Genomic DNA, 20855 nt, shown 5'->3' with positions numbered 1-20855 from the left:
ATATACATACGTATCTTCAAACTCATCAAGATGTATACATTAACTATATATGGCTTTTTTGTATGTCAATCATAACTGAAGAAAATTAACTACTTAGAAATAAAGGAAGGAAGGAAGGAAGGAATTAACTGACTACGCTAGGCCTTGAATTAGTCATAGTGGTTTCACAATAATGGTAACTAAGAATAAGAAATTTCAACTTTCGGGGTAAGGAAATAGAAGTTTTGACAATTTTTAAGAACACTTACGGCTGTAGCAGATATGAATTAGGAACCACAAACTGTGTCATTCAAAACGTATACCATTTTTTTAAATGAAATCTAATTCTGTTTCCATTTTTCCAAATTTCTGGGTGAGAATTAATCTCAGTTTTTATTAGGGCTTTTCTCACACTGGGATTTGTAAAGCAAAATGTCTGGGAAGGTTGCTTTACTGTTCGCTTGAAATGGTTACTCTTGATGTGACTGTCATTGTCCAATCCCTCAGCCCCTTTGAAGCCTGGCCGTTTGGGCCCAAGAATGTTTGCTGAGACTGGGAGCTCTTTGGTTCAGGGTGGCCTCACATAGTCATTTAACTCAGAGGTCCTATCTTTCCCCTGGGTGCAATGAGGGAGAGGACCCCAGATGCCCACTATCTCGGGTCACACAAACCTCCACCCACCTCCTGGTTTTGGATTCTCCTTGCCAGCTGGGCTCCTACTCTTCCCTCCCTGCAAAAGACTTCTTTCTTCTCTTCATGAGCGCCTAGAGTGATTTGCTCAGATAGGCAGGGCTTTCACATAGTTATCTTTAAGCAACCTCTACTTCTGACCTTGAAAATTCTTTTAAGGCCAAAGAACACGAGGTCCTGGCTACACTTTGAAATAGGGAAGGGAAAAACAAGGGATCGGAATCAGCACAGATCACATTCTTTGCAAATCCTTTTGAGGAGTGAAAACAAAACACCAGTTCATATTTCAATAAGTTACCCTTCCATGTTATTCAGGGAAGGAAGCTGGGAAACAGAAATATTTCACTTACTTTGGGAGAAGCAAAATGAGCATGCAGAGTTTCAGTTCAGGTATGTGTGTGTGTGTGTGTGTGTGTGTGTGTGTATTTTGGGGGCGGAATATATCATATATATCATATATATATATCTTTTGGGGGGAAAAAGAAAGGAAAAGATAAAGGGAGAGAACAGGCTAGTTATCATTTCGGTAATTTCCATTTTTACATGTACATCTCTATAACCTCACATTATTGGATAAAAACATGCAGAGACTTCTGGTGCTTGGCTCCCATGTCATGATTTTCATGGATAAATTTACCATCTCCCTGATTTCTTCTTTGGTTCCTATTTGATAATGCCGTTACCGTCCCACACATATATTTTCCCTGTTTGTGCAAGCAAAAATATGGTCCTAGAAATATGGAATTTTAATCCTAGGATTCAATAAAGAGCCCTAGCATTAAAAGACTTAACTCTTTTTCTGGGAACTGTAAAATGTTGGAAAAATATGTTAATCTCTGGTTCTTACTTTTCCCTTTCCTTATGTAAAAGTGGATCTTGGCCTCTTAAGAAAGGGATCAGAATTCGTAGTGATAAATTACGAATAAACTGTGTTTATTCTTCTCTCTTTGGAAAACCTAGGATGAAATAAAAAAGCATTCTGGATTAGGGAAAGGATTTCTTAGCCTCCTGGCTGACCTGCCCTCCCATCCTCCCTCTTGTCTTCCCATCTAATCCCTGTGATTGAGAAACGTCTGTTTCTTACCAAATTCTCACGTTTGAATTCAGATCTTTTGGGTCATCTTTAAAGATTTCTTCTAAATTTTCCATTTTGAAACACTGTGCCTTGATTCTGAGGAAGGCCAAGGAGAATGGTTTTTCACACTGTTTCTAGTCTTTTTTCAGGAACAGAGAATTAGATTTCATTTTTTTTGGCAATGCGACTTCATAGGAAATATTATATTCATGCATCACGATGCACAGAATGCTCTCTTTCTGATGTTAGCAATCATTGGTGTTCAAGACTTAGATACATTATTTCATCATGAGTTGCAAAATGGGTTTAGATAAAATTAGAAAACATAGAAAAGTCTCTGAGATGTTTAAAATGCTATGCAAATATAAAATTACATCAATATTGAATTTTCCTACGAAGGAGGAGGAGGAGACCCACATAAGAGAGAAATAAAAAGTAAATAGACAAAATTCCTCCAACCCTCATGGGTTGAGAATTCTTTGATAAAGAGGACAACAATTGAAAGATAATTGGGCTTCTGAATAAAATGTACATCCATTTCCCTCCTTTTCTTTTCTCAACCCCTTTTAAAGGATGCTGAAGACAAGAAGAAACACACAGTAGGGCTGAAAGTGAAAGGGGGTATGAGGTAAGAGTTCTCCACCATTACCCTCCACAGAACATGGATTTTAGCAGTTATGAGAGTACCCTGGGGGGAGTTGGGAAGTCCAATGGGGAAGTTCTGGCACACTGTTGGGAAAGAATCCAAGAATAGATGCACTGAAAAAGGTAAGAGGAATATTTTTACTTTGCCTTCATCACCGTTCCCTAAAGCAGCACATTTTTGGTGGCAGGAGAGACCCCCGTGGCCTGCGACTTTTCCCATGGGGGTAAGTGAGAACATACTGAGTGCCCCATTAAAGTTGGGCTTGGTCATGTGACTTGCTTTAGCCAATAGAATGCAAATGAAAGTTATATACACCACATTTGAGGCAAAGCTTTTTTTTTTTTTATGTTTATTTACTTTTGAGAGAGAGAACTGGAGAGTGAGCAGGGGGAGGGGCAGAGAGAGAGGGAGACAGAGAATCCCAGGCAGGCTCTGCTCTGCCAGTGCAGAGCCCGATGTGGGGTTCAAACTCACGAACTGCACCATGAGATCATGACTTGAGCCCAAATCAGGAGTCCAATGCCCAAACGACTGAGCCACCTGGGTGCCCCTGAGCCAAAGCTTTCTGAGCCATTGCTTGATTCAGCTCTTTGTCTTTCCCCTCTTCCATGAGAATAGTTTATCCTCACAACAATACTTTGAGATAGGGTCTGTTATTCCCATTTCTTTGTGAGGAATCCGAAGCAGAGAGTTGAGTAACAGCCCCAGTCATTCAGCTGGTGAGACAGGGATGGAGTCAGAATTTGACTCTAGGTAGTCCGGCCCCAGTGTCTAGATTTTAGCCACTGCACAATACTGCCTGTCACCAACACATTTTCTTACTCCAATCACTTTAGTCTCCTGTGAAGTCCATTTCTGATGGACTTTCTTTTTTTTTTTTTTTTAATTTTTTTTTTTTTAATGTTTATTTATTTTTAGACTGAGAGAGACAGAGGATGAACGGGGGAGGGTCAGAGAGAGGGAGACACAGAATCTGAAACAGGCTCCAGGCTCTGAGCTGTCAGCACAGAGCCCGATGCGGGGCTCGAACTCACGGACCGCGAGATCATGACCTGAGCCGAAGTCGGCCGCTTAACCGACTGAGCCACCCAGGTGCCCCAACTGATGGACTTTCTTAAGGACGAAGATAAACATTTCTTGCTTCCTCTCCAAAAATATTTATGCCTAACTAATCAATACTACTTAACTTACCTCCGTCTAAACAAAGGCTTCCTAGACCAATGAATGAGTTTTTTCCCTAAGATTTCTCAGAACATAAACTATTTTCAGTTATTCTCTGTTCGACTTTATATGCAATAGCCACAGCTGAACTATCAGCAGATGTTACACATCTGTATTCTTCACATTATTTAAAACAACATAACATTTCATGTAAGCATGTAATTGATATTTGATAAATGAACGATCGAACAAATGATAGCTTGCCCAGAAACATATATTTATTCAACAAGCCTCTTTGATGTCTGTTTCACAGAGACAAACGACTCCATTTCTTCTCAACAGAAGTATAGGACAGGGGATCCAACAAAATATGGAGCCTAAATACGGTCTTCAAACATTGTCATGCTCTGCATCTATGGAGGGAAGAGAAACATAGGAAGGTGGTGGGGTTTCCTCAGGAACATTCCCTCCGCTGAGCCTGGGCTAGAACAGGGGTTGGCACACTTTTGCTGTGAAAGGGTGTATGGTAAATATTTTGGATGTTGCAGGCCATGTGGCTTATGTCATAACTATTCAACATATGAAAACAGCTATAGAAAATAATGCAATGAGCGTGGCTCTGTTCCAATAAAAACTTCATTTACAAAAATAGATGTTGGGCTAGATTTGGCAGGAGAATTAAATAGTTGTCCCTTGGGCTGAAGGGGACGGATTAGCTGTGATGTAAAATGTTGCCTGTCAGTGATAGCTATCCTACAAACGAACACGCAAACAAAACTTATTGACTTTACTGATAACGGTGTGGCTATCTGAATTTGGAGAGGCCAGGTTTTCTCTTTGTGTGAGAATGTGCCACGTGAACTGTCTTGGGTCTAGGAAAAGACTTGTAGAGAATTTTAAATTTAGAAGAAACTTTAGGGAGCATAGTTCATGCGGAATGAGGGTGGTCCTGGCGTGTGACCTCTTACCTATGCTGCAGGGGGCGATGTACTCAGCAATGGCCGACTCATCTGAAAGAATCGTTGGATGAAAGGAGACAAAAAACAAATCTATAAACGGGAGCCCGTACTAAGTCTGTTCACTTTACTTTTGGAGACAAGTACACATCAGGATTGTCAAAACTCTACATAAATACACAAGTGTTGAACAGGATAGTTAAAATATCTATATTCGAACATTCACCTGTCATAAACTGCCTTTCCTCGTTACATTATCTTTTTATGTGGATTATGTTCCCTACGTCTCTAAAATATTTGAGAGCAGTGTCCAGATATTATCTTTCTTCTTAAATTTCTAAGTTTCTGACTCAGTAGATAGTGATGAATTTGTTCCACTAATAGTTGCTACAATATGTATCTTAGAGCAAAGAGACAAACAGATGTAGTACTGACCGAATGGACTAAAACTAGGATCTGTTGTAACAACGGATTCTATTTCTTGGCTCTGGGTTGAGACTTATTTAGTTGTTTCAGTTTCTTCTCACTTACCTGGCTCATAGTAATCATAGACTTTGACAATCGCTGGCTTGAGGTCCCTTACTGGGATATCTTGCAGAACCGTGAAGGAAAAGCTGAGTGTCTGATTTGTTACCTAAAAGGACAAGTGGGAGGAATGAAGAGTCTAGAAAGTGTCCTTCCCTCTTCCTTGAGTAAATTATATTCTTTCTTTGCTCTCTGACCCTCATGCACTGGTGTCTTTTAGGTGAGCAAACATTTATGGGTGACAAGATGGATTTCACATGCAACTTTGGAAACACTTTACTGTGACCAAAATTCCCCAGATTTTCTCCTAAATAGCTGAGACAATCTACATTCTCTGGTAGGCTTAGCTATGAGATTAACTCTCTGGGCCTGTGTGAGTGTTTGCCAAGATGCAGAGACTTGGCTTCGTAACATCTGTAATTATCAAGCTATTCTTTTTGTGTGACTGGATAAGACATTCCCTTTGCTTTATAGTCAGATTTGAAGATATTCATGAAGTCTACATTTTATTTTATCTTATAGAGGGATGTATTAGGATGTTTACACTATCATTAATCAACCACTATCGTACATTTATTCTTTGGGGGGAGGTCTTTGAAATAACAGACACAATAACCTTTTTGTTCATTGATGTTCTACTTGCAATTTCATAGACATATTCATTTTCCAATTTGAACATAATTAAAGGGAGCAGAACACTCCATGGGTCTAAAAGGAGACTTTTATTCTTTTAGAATAAAGGAACTTTCTGGAAAGGTGCTACTAATTACTGCTTACCTCATATTACTTATTTTCTAATGAAGAGACCCACTTGAAAAGACCACCATGATGTATAGTCTCAGCCAAAATGTCAGAGCTCTTACCTGTTCCACATAAATGAGGACATGATTATTGCTGACTTCCGTCCTGCTCACATGACTAGATCTTTCGAGCTGAAGAAAATTAGAAAATTTAAAAAGTTAGCAAATGAGAGAAGATTGTAGTCAGGGACAAATGTCCAAATGATGTCAGGGATAGGATTCTTATAAGTCATTTTCATGATTAAATAGCCAGGGTACATTAAAGATGTAAAACATGGGTGGGGGGGGGGCGGAAATCACATTTGGATACAGGCTTCAGTGTTATCATGTCTTGACCATGAAAAAATCATCTTGCTTTGTGTGATGAGAAGGAAGCCAGTATTTTCAGATCAGGATTTCCATCATGCTTCAATATCCAAGTAACACATTAGACCCTCTGGCATCTTTAATGATTCTAGTTCACTTTGATTCTGTCATTGCCAAATGTTTGAGAGCATATCAACCAATCTGATACTTAATCAAAGTCTGTCTTTCTTGCATTGTTATAGTAAAATACAGCTTTGTACCCATGTGCTTTAAATCCCTAACTAGACTGCGAATGGCTTAAGGACAGGGACTCCTCTTGGGTTTCTCTGGTATCACACAAGTCCCTCGGCTTAGAGACAAATAAACAATTATTGAATTTAATTTCCTGGGTTTGAGAAAAATATTTTGGGGGCAGGATGATAATAAGGCTTTGCTATTGGTAGGCTTCTAGTTTGAATATACAGAGCATCCTTTGTATGAAATTTACTAGGCTTAAAATTCACCTACCATTTTTATTGTTGGTTTCAAGGGGATAAAACCAGATATCATCTTCACATCAACAATCACCATATTGGAGACAGGACGGCTCCCTGTGTAACTATAGTGTCAAAGGGAAAAGGAGTAAGGGCTTTGTATGTGAAAGAAAGCCAGAGTCCCTCCTTCAAGACCTACCATAAACCTATCTTCTTGAAGTTTTCTGTGACATTATGACTCCTAGAAATCTGTGTTCCCCAGACATGTATGACACTGATGTTTGGAACCCTTAATGTATATCAGATCTACTGTTTACTAAAATCATAGATGTTTAAGCCCCAGTCCCAAACTATCAAATCCGAATCTTTGGGAATGGAGCTTAGTAGTTTGCATTTGTTAACACATGATAGTTTTTGGACACTTCATCTATATGTTTGTTATTTAGTAGGTATTACTTTAATATTTTTAATTAACTTGAATGTAGCATGTCTCCCAGAGAGGCTCCAAAGTGTTGTAAGATCGGATAGACTTTTATACTTTTATGCAAGTAAGATTTGTTTTACAATATCAATATCATTAATATTAGTTACATAGTATTCTATTGCTGCTATGTTTTCTTAGGGTTCCTATAAGTTTTTGATGGGTTATTATAGGGCAATTTCTATATCTTATATGCAATTTATACTTCTCTTTAATATTAGCATTTGCTATTTAACTGATTAGAAAAATAATAAAATAGAATATAATCATTCAGAAGAGGTAAAGAAGACTTTCTTCAACCTAAAGTACAAATCTTTGTGGAAAATAATTTACTCTTCAGTGATGCGTTGAACAAAAATTAGTGTAAAAGTAGGGAATTTTTAACATTCGAATAGTCCACACTTTTTATTTGACAGTTTAAGACCAGACTTTGCTTTTAAAGGCTTTGGAAGTATTACTGAAACTTTAAGACAAAAAAAGTTACTAAATAAAAGAATCACTTCATGGTGATAGAAGGCTAACTTCATTAGTAGATATAACAGCTTTAAATTATACCCACCTACTAGCATAGCTTCAAAATATATTATTAAATACTGATGGTTCCAAGTAGCTTTTAGACTCAGGATTGCATGATTCAGCCACAAGTCTTACCTGACACTCAGTGAGATCTGGAAGCTGGTGTGAGCTTTGGGTCCATCACAAGTTTGGGGTACAGTCTGCACCTTGAGAGTAAATGCGGAGTCCTCCTTCTCTGGAAGAATATTGTATTTCATGGATGCCTGTGGAATGGCAATGCACCATCAGTTTCTCTCTTTGCCTGGAACGCCTCACTTTTTCATCATTTCACTCCTCCAGATTTGCCCTTTCCATGTTCAGAAACGAGAGACCAGGACTCCTCTTTCATTCGGTAAGGTTAAAATTTCCAACATAACTTGAGTCTCACCTGAAGATACACACATCTGTCCCCAGTCACCGTTATGGCATATTCCCCAGGCAGCTCTGGCAATGAGACCTGACGCAGTAACAGGAAGTTGGTTTTGTCCACTTGGAAATTCGTGAAAAATGTCTGTGAATTCCGAATGGTCACCCGTGCAGCTTTCTCAGTCCTGGTGAATGTGGCTGCTCCATATCTGGACAAGGCATGGAGAGCCACCACCGTGTCCTGGAAGAGAGGAGTGGAGAACCCACCCCCAAAGAGTAAGTTTTTGGTAGCAGGGACTGCCCCCAAAGTCTGTGTGGGTTACCACAAGGGGATGATGGCTTTTTCCCCCTGAAGTATACATCTGCTAATTGTGTTTCCTTTTTCTCTGCCTTTCAGGCACCATCAAAGTTATGCTACAGTTTCCGCAAGTGAAATAAAAGATTTCTGATGCCAATTAGCCTGGCAATTTGTTTTCACTTGTATTAGGTTTGTCCTAAGGGACTATTCCCCTACGTCCAGAGATTACGGCCTACCCTTTCTCATCAATGGTGCTCCTGGCTATAGCTGTCCAAGATTGGGTCTAAAATTGACAAGTTAGGAAAAAGAGTGAATGGTGTTAATTTAGGTAGAAGGGTGACTGAAATTGGCTGCGAGTAGTGATATGAGACCATTGCACTTTCCCAAGTTTCTTTTCCACTTTTATATAGCGTATTTTCATTTCCCACACCTAATTTCTCTGAAAAATAAAAGTCCCACTATGTACATCCTAAATATTGAAAGAGCTTTGTAGGAGGGAAAACCCAGATTCCCTGGATATTTAACACAATCACTCATATCCTCAGTAAAATAGTTCCAGAATTGTGGTAGGAAAAAAAGAAAATTCCAAGAACTTCAGCTTTGAAAACAAAAATTGGTTTAAAGGGAGAACAAATTTCTCAGGGCAGGCAGAAAGGCGTGGAGAGGCTGGCTAGAACTTCTCAATCATTCTGTGAAGATCAAAGTGAACTCTACTTGGTCACTTCCCTTTTATTTTCTTTTTAATTTTTAATGTTTATTTATTTTTGAAAGAGAGAGAGAGAGAGAGAGAGAGAGAATGAGCAGGGGAGAGGCAGAGAGAGAAGGGGACAGAGGATCTAAAGCAGGCCCTGTGCTGCTGATGGCAGAGAGCCTGATGTGGGGCTCGAACTCATGAACTGCAAGATCATGATCTGAGCTAAAGTCAGACGCTCAACCTACTGAGCTCAAACTCATGAACTGCAAGATCATGATCTGAGCTAAAGTCAGATACTCAACCTACTGAGCCATCCAGGTGCCTCGGTCACTTTCCTTTTGATCATACAATTTTCTGGTTCACCTTAGAGGATTTCTTGTTGGAAGAATCCTACAGGCATGGTCTGGAGCCAAGAACACTGTTTCTTAGCCAGTGGTGATTTTACCTTATCTCGACTGAGAGTAGGTGGGGTGCTATGGGCCATCTAGTGGGGAGAGGACACGGGTGCTGCTAAACATCTTCGGTGCCCAGGACAGCCCCTCACAACAGTGTTTATCTTCCCCCAAATGTCAGGAGCACCGATATTCAAAAACCCTAGTCTAGAGTGTGGCAAGTGACCCATGTGTGTAAGCTTTAGAGAGGGCTGATGTTCATGGTCATTAGCCACATGGATAGGGTGTCAACATAGCACTTGGGAAAAGCGTTTTGGGGGAATGTCTCAGGTCTGTTTCCTTCAGATTCCCACTGTCCTCAAATATCCCTAAAGAACCCTCCCCATGATTTAATGGTCTCTTCTCTTTTCCTCGTAACTGTTCTGTTTTCAAGCTTCCCATCTGCCAAGTGAATCTGGAAGAGAAGACTATTTGGGAACCACAGACCTGGGTGGAGGAGAAGCCCCCGTGGGCATTCTGTTGCTTTAAGATCCAGCTCACAATGCCCGCGGCCGAAGTCAAGTCCTCGGAGGTCGGGCCGGGCTGGGCCGTGAGGTGAGCGAGGAGCACATAGGACGTCATCTCCACTTCAGCTGAGGGAACCTGGGGCTGATAAAGAGGCCCCACTGGTGCCCTGGGTTTCTCAGGTCGCTCCCAGTGGACTGAGTTGCCTTAAGGGTAAGAAAAAGGATGATGATTCGCAGATGATACATGAAAACACATTTGTATCTTGTGTAGCTGAAAATAATACAAGGATGGAGTAAGGTCCTCTCTGCCATAAGCCCCACAAATTCCCTGAGTCACATTTCCATACTAAGCTTGGTTTAGTCCTGTGGGGCTAAGTTGAAGAATGTTGTTGGAGGACAAAGCACGGAACATCCTATTTTTATTAATTTTTTTAATGTTTATTTTTGAGAGAGAGAGAGGCAGAGAACGATGGAGACACCGAACCCAAAGCAGGCTCCAGGCTCTGAGCTGTCAGCACAGAGCCCGACGTGGGGCTTGAACTCACAAACTGTGAGATCATGTCCTGAGCTGAAGTCGGACGCTCAACCGACTGAGCCACCCAGGCACCCAAGAGAGTTCCCTTATTGCTTGAGATATTTCGTGGAAACTGGAGGATAAATTGGAATATAAAACCTACGCATTGATCCCAGAGGACTTTTTGTGATCATCTCTTTTGCAAATAGAGATAAAAACACTGTGAAAATGTTATTGCACTTCCCTGAGTATGGATTTTTTGTTGTGCCTCTTTTCATTCGAGTATAATTTCATTCAAGCAGGCAGATACCATGGGAAATATATATAAATTTAAAATATATATATATATGTCGCAGTGAGGAATAAACTTCCACAATTTACCTGCAGCACTGTCTACTATGTGACACACTGTATAATGTATGACATTGCAGAGACGACATTTTTATGAGAGGTGCTCTGATTTCATAACACCTGAGTTGGATAAGGAGACTTGTTACTTTCAGCAGGAACACAATTCTCTTTTTGCAGTGTCAGGGGAAGAGGAGGGGGACATTTGTTGACCATTCACTCTCACCTTCTTTCACAGCTTCCTCCCTAAGAGAGTCCAGTATTTCTCTCTTCTTGTCTTGGTTTCCCACTAGGGCAAAAGCGTAGGCCAACAACGCCTTGGTGTAGCTATGGCTCCCATGGGTCCCCTCCTTTGCTGTGTTCCAGGCAGACTCCAGGCAGAAGAGGGCATTGCGAATAACCGGGTGCTGCAAAGACCAGGAGGTAATGATGTCAAGCTAGGGCAAGTCGCGGATGGAGCGGGCCCTGGGTTGGACATCGAGTGACAGATGTCATTCACGGCTGTTAGCTAGCCAGGTAGACAGCCGGATATCCACGATTTTGAAGTTGAAAAAGTGTTTTAAATCTCTTAGCTTTATACTTAAGTCTTAAAAGAGTAAGTCTACAGAACCTGAGTGTTTAGGATGAGTTTTGTACATAGCCTGAGGGCGTTGCTAAGCAAGTATAAGTTCCCTTTGCTGGATTAACCACAGAGCTCTGCGAGCTGAGAAATGCCTCCGCATTGAGCGAAGGGAACTTTGAGACTTGGCTTTTTGTAGGGCGTGTTCAGACATCAGGGTTGTAGTTTTCATGGTAGGAAGTGGAATTGAGGTGAATCTTACAGTGGCAGGGAGAGGAATTTCCAGAAGAGCAATAGTGACATAGGCAGAGAGGGTCACTTCATCTTCTACTCCTCCCTGTGTAAAGAGGAAGAGAGAGAGAGAGAGAGAGAGAGAGAGAGAGAGAATTTGTATTAATCCTACTTTAAGATGTTAGTATATTCTTTTCTGCTGTTTCATGGAGACTCTCCTCAGTATCTGTCTCTATCAAGCAAATTAACAGTCTCATGCAAAGTACCATTTCTTTCTTCTCAGGTTTCACATCTTCAGGTTTAACATTCCTTCCCTGATGCCCTCTCACAAAATATTGGACTTCATCTTTGCAACCCCTCTGTGCCTTTTTTCCTCCCATCACCTTTGGAGGAGTGTTAGCATGTGTGTATCATCGTGAGGTTTGGGATAAGTACTCAGAACACTTCACCTTAATGGCATTGTTGAGCAGAGACCCAGAGCTCCTGAAACAGCCGTCTTCCTTCTGCCTTTGGGAGAGCCAGCTGAAGGCTTGGGTGATGTGTGCTTCATCGATAAAGATGTAGGTTCGAGCCTGGGAAAAAGTCTTCAGTACAAAGGCTGTGAGCCTGAGGAGTCAATGAACTATTACTGAGAGTCTGGAGACTTTGTCTGTTAACGATACTCTTTTTGTTTCGTCGCAACCTGTTGTCGAATGCATTACCAACTGGTCCTGACTTCCTAAAGCATTTCTGTGTCACTTCAGAGATTCAGGTGTCTCCTAGTGTTCTTGGGCAGTTGAGATATTTGCTCTCACATTCTGGACTTTCTGTATTTATTTCTTCTCACAGATTTCCATTTTTAAAGTTATTTATTTATTTTGAGAGACAGAGAGAGAGAGAGAGAGAGAGAGAGCTTGAGCAGGGGAGGGGCAGAGAGAGAGGGAGAGAGAGAATTCTAAGCGGGCATGTGCTGACAGGTCTGTGCTGATGCGGGGCTTGAACTCACAAACCATGAGATCTTGACCTGAGCCGAAATCCAGAGTTGGATGCTTAACCGACTGAGCTACCCAGGCTCTTTTCACAGATTTCTTACCTCCTCTTATGCAGCTAATAGTCTAATGAACTGCTTTTAATGTCCTGCCTCAGTAAATATTTCACCTCGCCCAGCTTCTCCACCACTTTCTGGGTCATTGATTTCCTCTCGTTTTCTTTTGTGGTCCGACTTCTTCAAGATGGATGAATAGAAAAATAAATAGATGAGTGGATGGACAGACAGGTAGATAGATGGAGGGACAGATGGAAGATAGATGGATGGACTGACCACGATGGATGGATAAACAGAGAGACAGACAGACAGACAGAGAGAATCATTTAGTAGAAGTTAGTAAAGGACACTCAGTGAGGAATGGCTACTGTTTTTCTTGCCTGTCTCTAGTGTCTCTCAGTGCTAAGCAACAACTTAAGAGGGAAAAACCACAAACTTACAATGGTCTCTTAGCAACACGAGAAAGAAAAGACGCTTGGCATATTAGATACAAAAAAGAATCAAGTTCCAAGTGTTCTCATTTCTGCCACCTATTAGCCGTTTATACCAGAGACATTTATTTATCCATGTTGTATAGCATTTCCTCCTCTGTAAAATGAAGCGGCTCTCACTTCACAGGGTAGTTGTAAGAATTAAATAGGCTAACATATGTACATGCTGTGAGCTCATTGTTGAGACTCAGATTTTCTTCTCTTACCAAGTGTTGCCCTGGCTCCTGCCATATTGCTGTCCAAAGGGGCTGTAGGAACCATCCTGGTGTTTGTAGTTCAGCTGTCTCTGGTAACCTGGAATGAAAGGTTCAATTAGTTCAAGAAATATTACAGAAAGGCAAGCCACCCATACGTGCAGGTTGGTCAGAAGCCCCAGACATTGTACGGTCTCTTGTGCATAGGATCTGTCATGGTGATATGGATATGACACAACACAACATCCTATCAAATGTTGGGAAAGTTGTCATTTCCCCCAAAATCACCATCATTAGCTTAGTATCTGGTAATATGATTCAAGTTTAATCAGGAAAAATCTCATTAGAGTAACAAAGTAAACTCGTCTTTGTCTCACCACTGGTAAGATAGCCAAGGGCCTTGGACTTGATCTCTGCGGTCAACTGTTGGGTTTCATTCAGATAGTTCAAAACATAGATGTTCGGAGCAAATAGGGCCATGTTTTGTTCTCCACAGCCATAGGGCATCTGGAGGAGATTCTGTATATTTTGCATAGCAGAACCTAATATGTCACCTGGGGGATGTGAAAGATTAGTTGTCAGAGTAATTTCAGCTCGTAAGTAGCTCACACTATTAAAGACAAGTGATTTTCCTATTTAGTATAGATACTACCATTTAGGCAAGGGAAAAGTTCTATTTAGAGAGTGAGACTTCCAGAATCCCAATAGAAATAGATACTATCAATAAGTTGAGATTTCAAGCACAAACATAGATAGATAGATAGATAGATAGATAGATGGAAAAAAATGTATTATGGCTGATCTTTTGTCTCAAGTTTTCTGGGTGCAAGTTGACTCACCCAAAACTGAAAAGGAGGCTCTGGCCGATTCTTTGACCACGTTAGGTGGGAGCTTCAGAGATAACTGCTCAGATATTTCAGTGCCTTTGGAAACAGACAACCCATATCAAAAGACGGCATCTCTTACCGCAATATGATGTAGTGGTTAGGAGGGGGTCAGAGCCGCCCTGCTTGGATATGGTACCAGTCCTGCCACTTACTAGCTACAAACCTTGGACAAATTCCTTAACCTCTTCATCGTCTAACTTGCTCGTATGATGACTCAAGGAAGAATGCATGCGAAACACGTGTGCGTTAGAACAGCCTCTGCAACATGTCAAATCTCAATACACGTGAGCAGTTATTATGGTTGTTATTATTATATTCAGCAGTAATGTAATTATGTCTCCTTCAGGGACTCGGGGTCCGAGGGATAAGGACTGTGGCTTATGGCGAGATCACCTTTAATAGTCCAGCTCTTCTTGGTGCTGTATGACTACCAGAGTCCTTTCCCCTCTCACTTTGCTATGTTTTGTGTTGCCGTGCATAGTGGCTCTCTCAAAGGAGCCTGGGAACTGGTGAGGGTGTACAGTTCTTTGATTTAATGGTACAATTCTCTGCTTTTATTGTTCTCTGAGTTTATATTTTAAAATGGTCCTTCTCAAGTGACAAGAAAAGCGTCATATACACTATGACGTAGCGCTAATACAAATGTGGTAATGTAATTTGCAAGGTACAGGTGTTTCTTAGTGATATGACAAATTCCCGATGTAAACGGGTTTTCTTTTTGCCATGAAAAACATTTTTTTTAGTAAGATGAGTACAAAGTGCCACATATTTCATCATCAACTATTTTAGGGAATATTATTGTCATTCAAACTTATCATGACTTTGCTCTCCTTCTACCTAAACTATGACACTCTAAGCTACTATGTCTTGACTGGTTCACGATCAGTCCCTGGGCTACGGAGGTAAAGGCTAAATGTGAACTGAGTTTGCATTGTAACTTGACATACATATCCCTGTGAGGCGTTATTCTCACTATGATTATGAAGATTGACTGTTACCTGAAGCACAGATCATAAAGTTGAAAGTCTTTTCTTGCTCAATACCTTCAGGCTGGAGTAAAAAAAAAAAAAAAAAAAAAAAAAAAGGAGAAAATGGATAAATATCCAGGTTTTTGAGGAACAACCGTAGATCCATTGCATTGAAGGCTGGAATTTACACTAAACAATCTTCACATCCCACTTATTATCAAATTAGTATAAATCCATACAATTCGAAAAACTAGGGAGATCTGCAGAGGAGGAAAGGAGGGATAATAAGGAAAGAGAATCAAAGGTACAAGGGGGTGAGAAATAAGTGAATCTTAGAAGAGAGGTAGAGATCAAGAAAAGAGAATAGTTCTAAATTAATCTATGAAAAAAGTATTTACAATAAGCTAACAAGGTTAGTTAGCAAAGTTTACTATAACACTTTTTTTTTAATATTCTATTTTATTTTAGAGAGTGAGCAGGGGCGAGGGGCAGAGGAAGAGAGAGAGGAGAGTCTTAAGCAGGCTCCACATTGTGGAGCCTGACACGGGGCTCGATCCCATGGCCGTGAGATCACGACGTGAACGAAAATCAAGAGTCGGGTGCCTAACCGACTCCCGTTAACTTTTAGGACAGGAAATTCCGCTAGTCTTCCCAGGGGCATTGTGTGAGTATGGTATAATTATCCTTTATTATCTCAAGAATATGGCCATATTTTTTCATTGTCATTATTGTTAGGGTCTCAGAAAAATATGGCAAAGTGGTCCGGACCGACCTACCTCCACCAACAAGGTTTTGATGACCGTGTCTTTTCTCCCCATCTCAGGGACCTCAGCAATCTCATTTCCACACAGCTCGAGGGACGGCACTGCCTCTGCACTCACCGAGAAGTTCACACTCCCTGGAACAGAAAAACGTAGAAAAACATGCACGTTCACCTTGAGAGCAGTCCACGCCATCCCTAATAGCTGAGAATGTGTGCTTGTCAAATGGTCTACCACTGAGCTATTACCCCCAGAAAATGACTCTGTGCTCTGTCATCATCTTGAAGGGCTGCCCTTTAACCTTACTGTTGGCCGGAAGTGGGAAATAAAGCTGAAAAAGACCTCAAGGTTAATGTCCACTGTGCCCAAGCCACAATGATCATGGGACCCAGGTGCAGTGGGAGTACTGGGAGGCCGCTGGGGGTAGAAATCAAAAGAAGTGACAAACTAACCTTACGGAATTATATTTGCAGAAAGCAGAAAGGAGAACGTGATGTACGTAGGGTCCAGATACCTACCACGCTTGTTGATCGGAGAACGTTTTGGGGGAACGTCACTCACCCAGTGTTTTGGGAGTTATCGTCCAAGACAGGGTTTGCCTCTCATTTACACAGATGCAATGAGATTCCTCTCCCTTTTCATTCTGGGATTGTAGGAAGGCTGGGGAAGCTTCCAGTTGCACACTGACCTATCATTTGCAAGCGAGGCATAGAAACAAATGGTCAGAATACGGAGAGACAATGAATGCACAGAACTGGGACCACATATGAGATGCTGCACTAGACTGGGACTTGGAGAAAAAATTATGTCACGTAAGTCCACGCACGCTTTGAGGAGTTTAAGAATGGCAGTGATACAAAGCAAGAATGATTCCTTACTAGGAGGATCTGGCCTTTGCATTAGGGTAGATTGGAGAAATTTGCACGTATAGCAATAGTGGAGGGGAGGGGAAAACCGCAATGGAAGATTGCCCATGGGAGCATTACCTACTGGTTCTACCCGTTGGTTCCTACCTCCCGTGTAGATTTTCTTCCTGACTTCTTTCTTCCCTTCTTCCCACTTCCCTCAACAAATATCACCTGTCTACTATATACAAGACAGAGCAAATTAAGAGCTTCTGGACCTTGAGGATATTGTGTGACAGAGGGGATAATCTACATACAAAACCATGACGAAATTTACAAAGAAATACATGCTGTAGAAGTTACAAGCATATTGTGGGAGTTTAGAGATAAGAACTTGAAGGATGACACTCATGGAATTAAGAAAACTGACTTTTTTTTCTGTCAGCATCAAGAATTTTCCTGGCAAAAAGCCTATCCTGTGTTAAAGGATTCGGCCAGATTCGGGCAATTTTCTTTTTAAAAGTATGTGGTTTGGAGATCCTGTACCTGTAGCCCAAAGGTCATTGTGTTATCTTCCTGATCAGGTTCTGCCCTGCTTAGCACTATTTATTTGCAGTTCTAGGGCAGAATTCCCAGTGTTATCCACAGTCTTGGGAACGGAATCGGGAGCTGACCGACCGAAGAAGTCTTTGATTCTATCCCCCGTTTCAATTCACCCTCATTTTCCTTACCCGGATGCATTTGGGAAGGTAGTTTAGGACAGTGGCCTTGAGCGTGAAGGTCTCTCCGCGGATCACAGAGTAGGGCATTGTGAGCTCCACAAAGAAGGGCTGGAAGGCGCGGAGGGAGGCGGGAAGAGAGAGACCAAGCCCTGTGTCATTGGACAGACACAGGGCCCCTGCCTTCCATTCCGTGATGGTGTCAGGGACTGTTACTCCCACTTCAGCCACACCTGATGCGCTGGGGAGGATAGAAATGTGAAGAACAGAAAGTAAGCAGGTGAAACATCTTTTCTCAAGCGAGAATCAGTATGTTCACACGAGTACACCAGATTACGTATCGGGAAACTGAGTTGGGAAAATAGAAGGTACTCAACGGTGCCTCTTTCCCTTATCAACATGTCTGTACCTTAAAAGAAAAATACTTGCACGTGATTCAGTTTGGTCCATAGATGTCCCTCACTGTTGTACAATCCCATAAACAAGCATATTTAAGAATCACGATCTAACAAACAGACCATTACATTTACGTAGCCTGATTTGTTTATGCGCGCGTTCCAGTCTTGTTTATGGAAGGCTCCCCCCATAGCATTAGGCAGTCTAGCATTTGGATATTTTTACCACCCATGTCTCTTTTCTGGCAGTCTCCGGAACAGTTATTTCAGAATTGCTCATCTCTGAGAAAATTTTACCTATATAGTAAAATATATTTTTATATTATATTTGAAACCTCTATAATAAATGCATTTCCTTAGACCTATCCCGAAAGGATGAGAGGTTAAGATGATTATTTAGAATTTCTCAGAAAGGTTATCTTAGAGTTGAAAATGCTGGAGGATTCTCACTGGCTCACCCACAGCAAATGGAGGAGAGTGAAATTACTTACTCCACGGCCACCAACTCCCAGATCCAGGTCTCAGGGAAATAAGTCCGTACCGTTTCAGAGACTGGCTCTGGATTATTTATGGGCATTATATTATATGCGTCAAATTGAGGACTGTATGGACTCGCTGCCATTCCCACTAATAAAATAAAGGAAAATTACAATCTAGTTAAAGAAAAAGCATCCATTCATGGTGCATGCGTGAGAGTTAGAAGACCAAGTTTTCACTTTTCCTGCTCAGATGGTCTCCTAAGAGTTGTAGAACTTTGGAAATAACTTGTTGAGCCCTCATTCTTTGAGCAGACAGGAGTCTCTGTTAAAGGTAGAAATTCCCTGTACCCTAGAGATAGCATAATTTTGTATGAGTGGAGGCTCGTAGAGCAAGAGAACTTGGACATGCGTTTATAGTTTGTGAGAGATATAGTGGGTTTTCAAGGTCACAGAGTATTGTTCCCTCCATAAGAAGGATTGAGCAGAAAATGCAAAACTCTCTTCGGGCAACATGTGTTCAGTTGTTTGAGTTACCAATGGGTGAATAGAATTTAATAACATCAATTCTTTGCACTATAATAAAGCTTGTAAACTCATTGTTCTCTTGATAAGAAGGCTAGAGCATTAGATTTTCTTCTCTTTATGTCTTGGGAAGGAGAAATGAAAAATTCAAGATGCCATAGAAAGATGGTTCCATTTGCTACGACGGAGACAGAGAAATTATTTACAAAAGTGAGGGGATAGAGAACTAAACATGAAAGCTTTCTGATCCTTGTTGTGCCTGAGGTCATGCTTATAAATTGAGTTTGGCTTAGGCTCTCCATCCAAGCACCCCAGGTGATATTTCAGAATTGCCTTGTGAAATAATATTTATTAAAAAACAAAACAAAACATGGGGCACCTGGGTGGCTCTGTCAGTTGAGCGTCCGACTTCGGCTCAGGTCATGATCTCACCGTTTGTGAGTCTGAGCCCCACGTCGGGCTCTGTGCTGACAGCTCAGAGCCTGGAGCCTGCTTCGGATTCTGTGTCTCCCTTTCTCTCTGTTCCTTCCCCCTTTGTACTCTGTCTCTCTCTCAAAAATAAATAAAGATTACAAAAAATTTAAAAAAAGCTTTAAAAAAATTAAAAAAATAAATTAAAAAAAAACATTTCCAGGTATTTTCCTTTGATATCTCTCTCAACTGTAAAAAAGCATCCACAGTAATTTCTTTAATTAATATCCTACAACTTCTTTCCTATAAGTCCTTCCACGTGGTAGCCATCTCTGTCTCTGACTTTGATTTCTCCCTGATGTCGCTCTATTGTCTCTGTTTTTACTCTTACATTGAATATGTAAATCTGTTATTGGTACTTAAATTTATCTAAATGGATGATGCATCTAAAGAAGCTAGTTTCTCGTTTCTGCTACAGATGTCAAAGACCCTTCAACTTCTCCAGCTATTCCAGTCAACAAACAGTGGCTTAATGTGTTATTTTAACTCTATGTATTGGACGATGACTGTACCTTCCTTATTGTCTCATTCTCAAGGTCAACTTCAACTCTCTACTGATCCTTTCACAGTGTGTATGTTAAAATTCTATTCTTCCTCTGTCACAACTCATACACTCTACGTTAAATGCCTTTAGATTCATTTCCCAAGACGAAATGTTATTGTGGTCGTTATTATTATTATTCTGCTTCTTTTTCCCATCTGACTTCATTGAAATGTGTTGATCCCTGGACACGTTCACTTACGTTCTATTTCACTGCTGATCACAAAATACTTTCAACTGGATATTCTGTTCATGGCTGTGAAAGGGCCACTCAATTTAGCTTTGTAATTCTTGTATTCATTTTTGACCTTTGCTACTTTCAAACAAAAAAAGCATAAAAACTGAAAACTTAATTTTCTTCTAAATTCAGTATCTAGTGTGATCCTTATAAGAAACATATTAGATCACTTCACTCTCCACTTCTGAAAATCTTTCCATCTCATGCAGAGTAAAAAGTCAAATTCTTACAATGATCTACAAAGCCCTATACCATTTGGCCTCAATTATTCCGCTGATCTCTCTTTCCAACTGCACTTTATTCACTCTGTTCCAACCATGCTGGTTTACCCTTAGAACATTCCAGGCAAGCTCTCACCTTAAAGCCTTTGAGAGACAGAATAGTGTAGAGGTTAAAAAACATGGATCTGGAGTCAAACAGCCAGATCTGAATCTCCATCTCATCTCTTACTTGTTGTGGCATCCTAACGGCTTCAGTTACTTAACCTTTCTGGGTTCAGTTTTTCCATTTGAAAAGTGCTGAGAACCATAAAAAAGAAATGGATGGACTTATTTCACTTAGCATTATATTCTCTGGCTCCATCCATGTTGTTGCAAATGGCAAGATTTCATTTTTTTTTTTTTAATGGATGAGTAGTACTCCGAAGGCAGTCAGAAACAGATAAATATCATATGATTTCTCTCATGTGTGGAACTTAAGAAAACAAAAAAGCAAAGGGGAAAAAAATAAGGGAGAGAGAGAGAAACCAAGAAACAGACTCTTAAT

The 20855-nt window shown here is 40.8% G+C and overlaps 1 protein-coding gene and 1 long non-coding RNA gene across 2 annotated transcripts in view; one reads left to right on the top strand and one right to left on the bottom strand.

Moving 5' to 3' along the window:
* Window positions 1-900: 900 nt before the first annotated feature.
* On the top strand, window positions 901-8083 carry LOC131520043 (uncharacterized). The gene is made up of 3 exons (XR_009265914.1): window positions 901-1059; window positions 2317-2372; window positions 7948-8083. It is a non-coding gene; the product is annotated as an uncharacterized LOC131520043 (long non-coding RNA).
* LOC131520041 (pregnancy zone protein-like) overlaps window positions 3808-20855 on the bottom strand; it is a 48185-nt gene continuing 31137 nt past the window's right edge. Inside the window, exons 18-36 of the mRNA XM_058743750.1 lie at window positions 18331-18466; window positions 17457-17685; window positions 16442-16568; window positions 15896-16017; window positions 15150-15201; window positions 14104-14187; window positions 13642-13818; window positions 13277-13364; window positions 12005-12161; window positions 11587-11661; window positions 10992-11172; window positions 9884-10107; window positions 8036-8254; window positions 7744-7871; window positions 6646-6736; window positions 5896-5964; window positions 5039-5141; window positions 4520-4561; window positions 3808-3964 (exon numbers count right to left, since the gene is read on the bottom strand). Coding sequence (XP_058599733.1) covers window positions 3942-3964; window positions 4520-4561; window positions 5039-5141; window positions 5896-5964; window positions 6646-6736; window positions 7744-7871; window positions 8036-8254; window positions 9884-10107; window positions 10992-11172; window positions 11587-11661; window positions 12005-12161; window positions 13277-13364; window positions 13642-13818; window positions 14104-14187; window positions 15150-15201; window positions 15896-16017; window positions 16442-16568; window positions 17457-17685; window positions 18331-18466 — 2327 coding nt within the window. The 3' untranslated portion in view covers window positions 3808-3941. The remainder of the gene's footprint in view (window positions 3965-4519; window positions 4562-5038; window positions 5142-5895; window positions 5965-6645; window positions 6737-7743; window positions 7872-8035; window positions 8255-9883; window positions 10108-10991; window positions 11173-11586; window positions 11662-12004; window positions 12162-13276; window positions 13365-13641; window positions 13819-14103; window positions 14188-15149; window positions 15202-15895; window positions 16018-16441; window positions 16569-17456; window positions 17686-18330; window positions 18467-20855) is intronic.

Source organism: Neofelis nebulosa, chromosome 8 (genome assembly GCF_028018385.1).
Source record: "Neofelis nebulosa isolate mNeoNeb1 chromosome 8, mNeoNeb1.pri, whole genome shotgun sequence".
NCBI classification, from domain to species: domain Eukaryota; kingdom Metazoa; phylum Chordata; class Mammalia; order Carnivora; family Felidae; genus Neofelis; species Neofelis nebulosa.
This window is presented reverse-complemented; position numbering and strand designations above follow the sequence as displayed.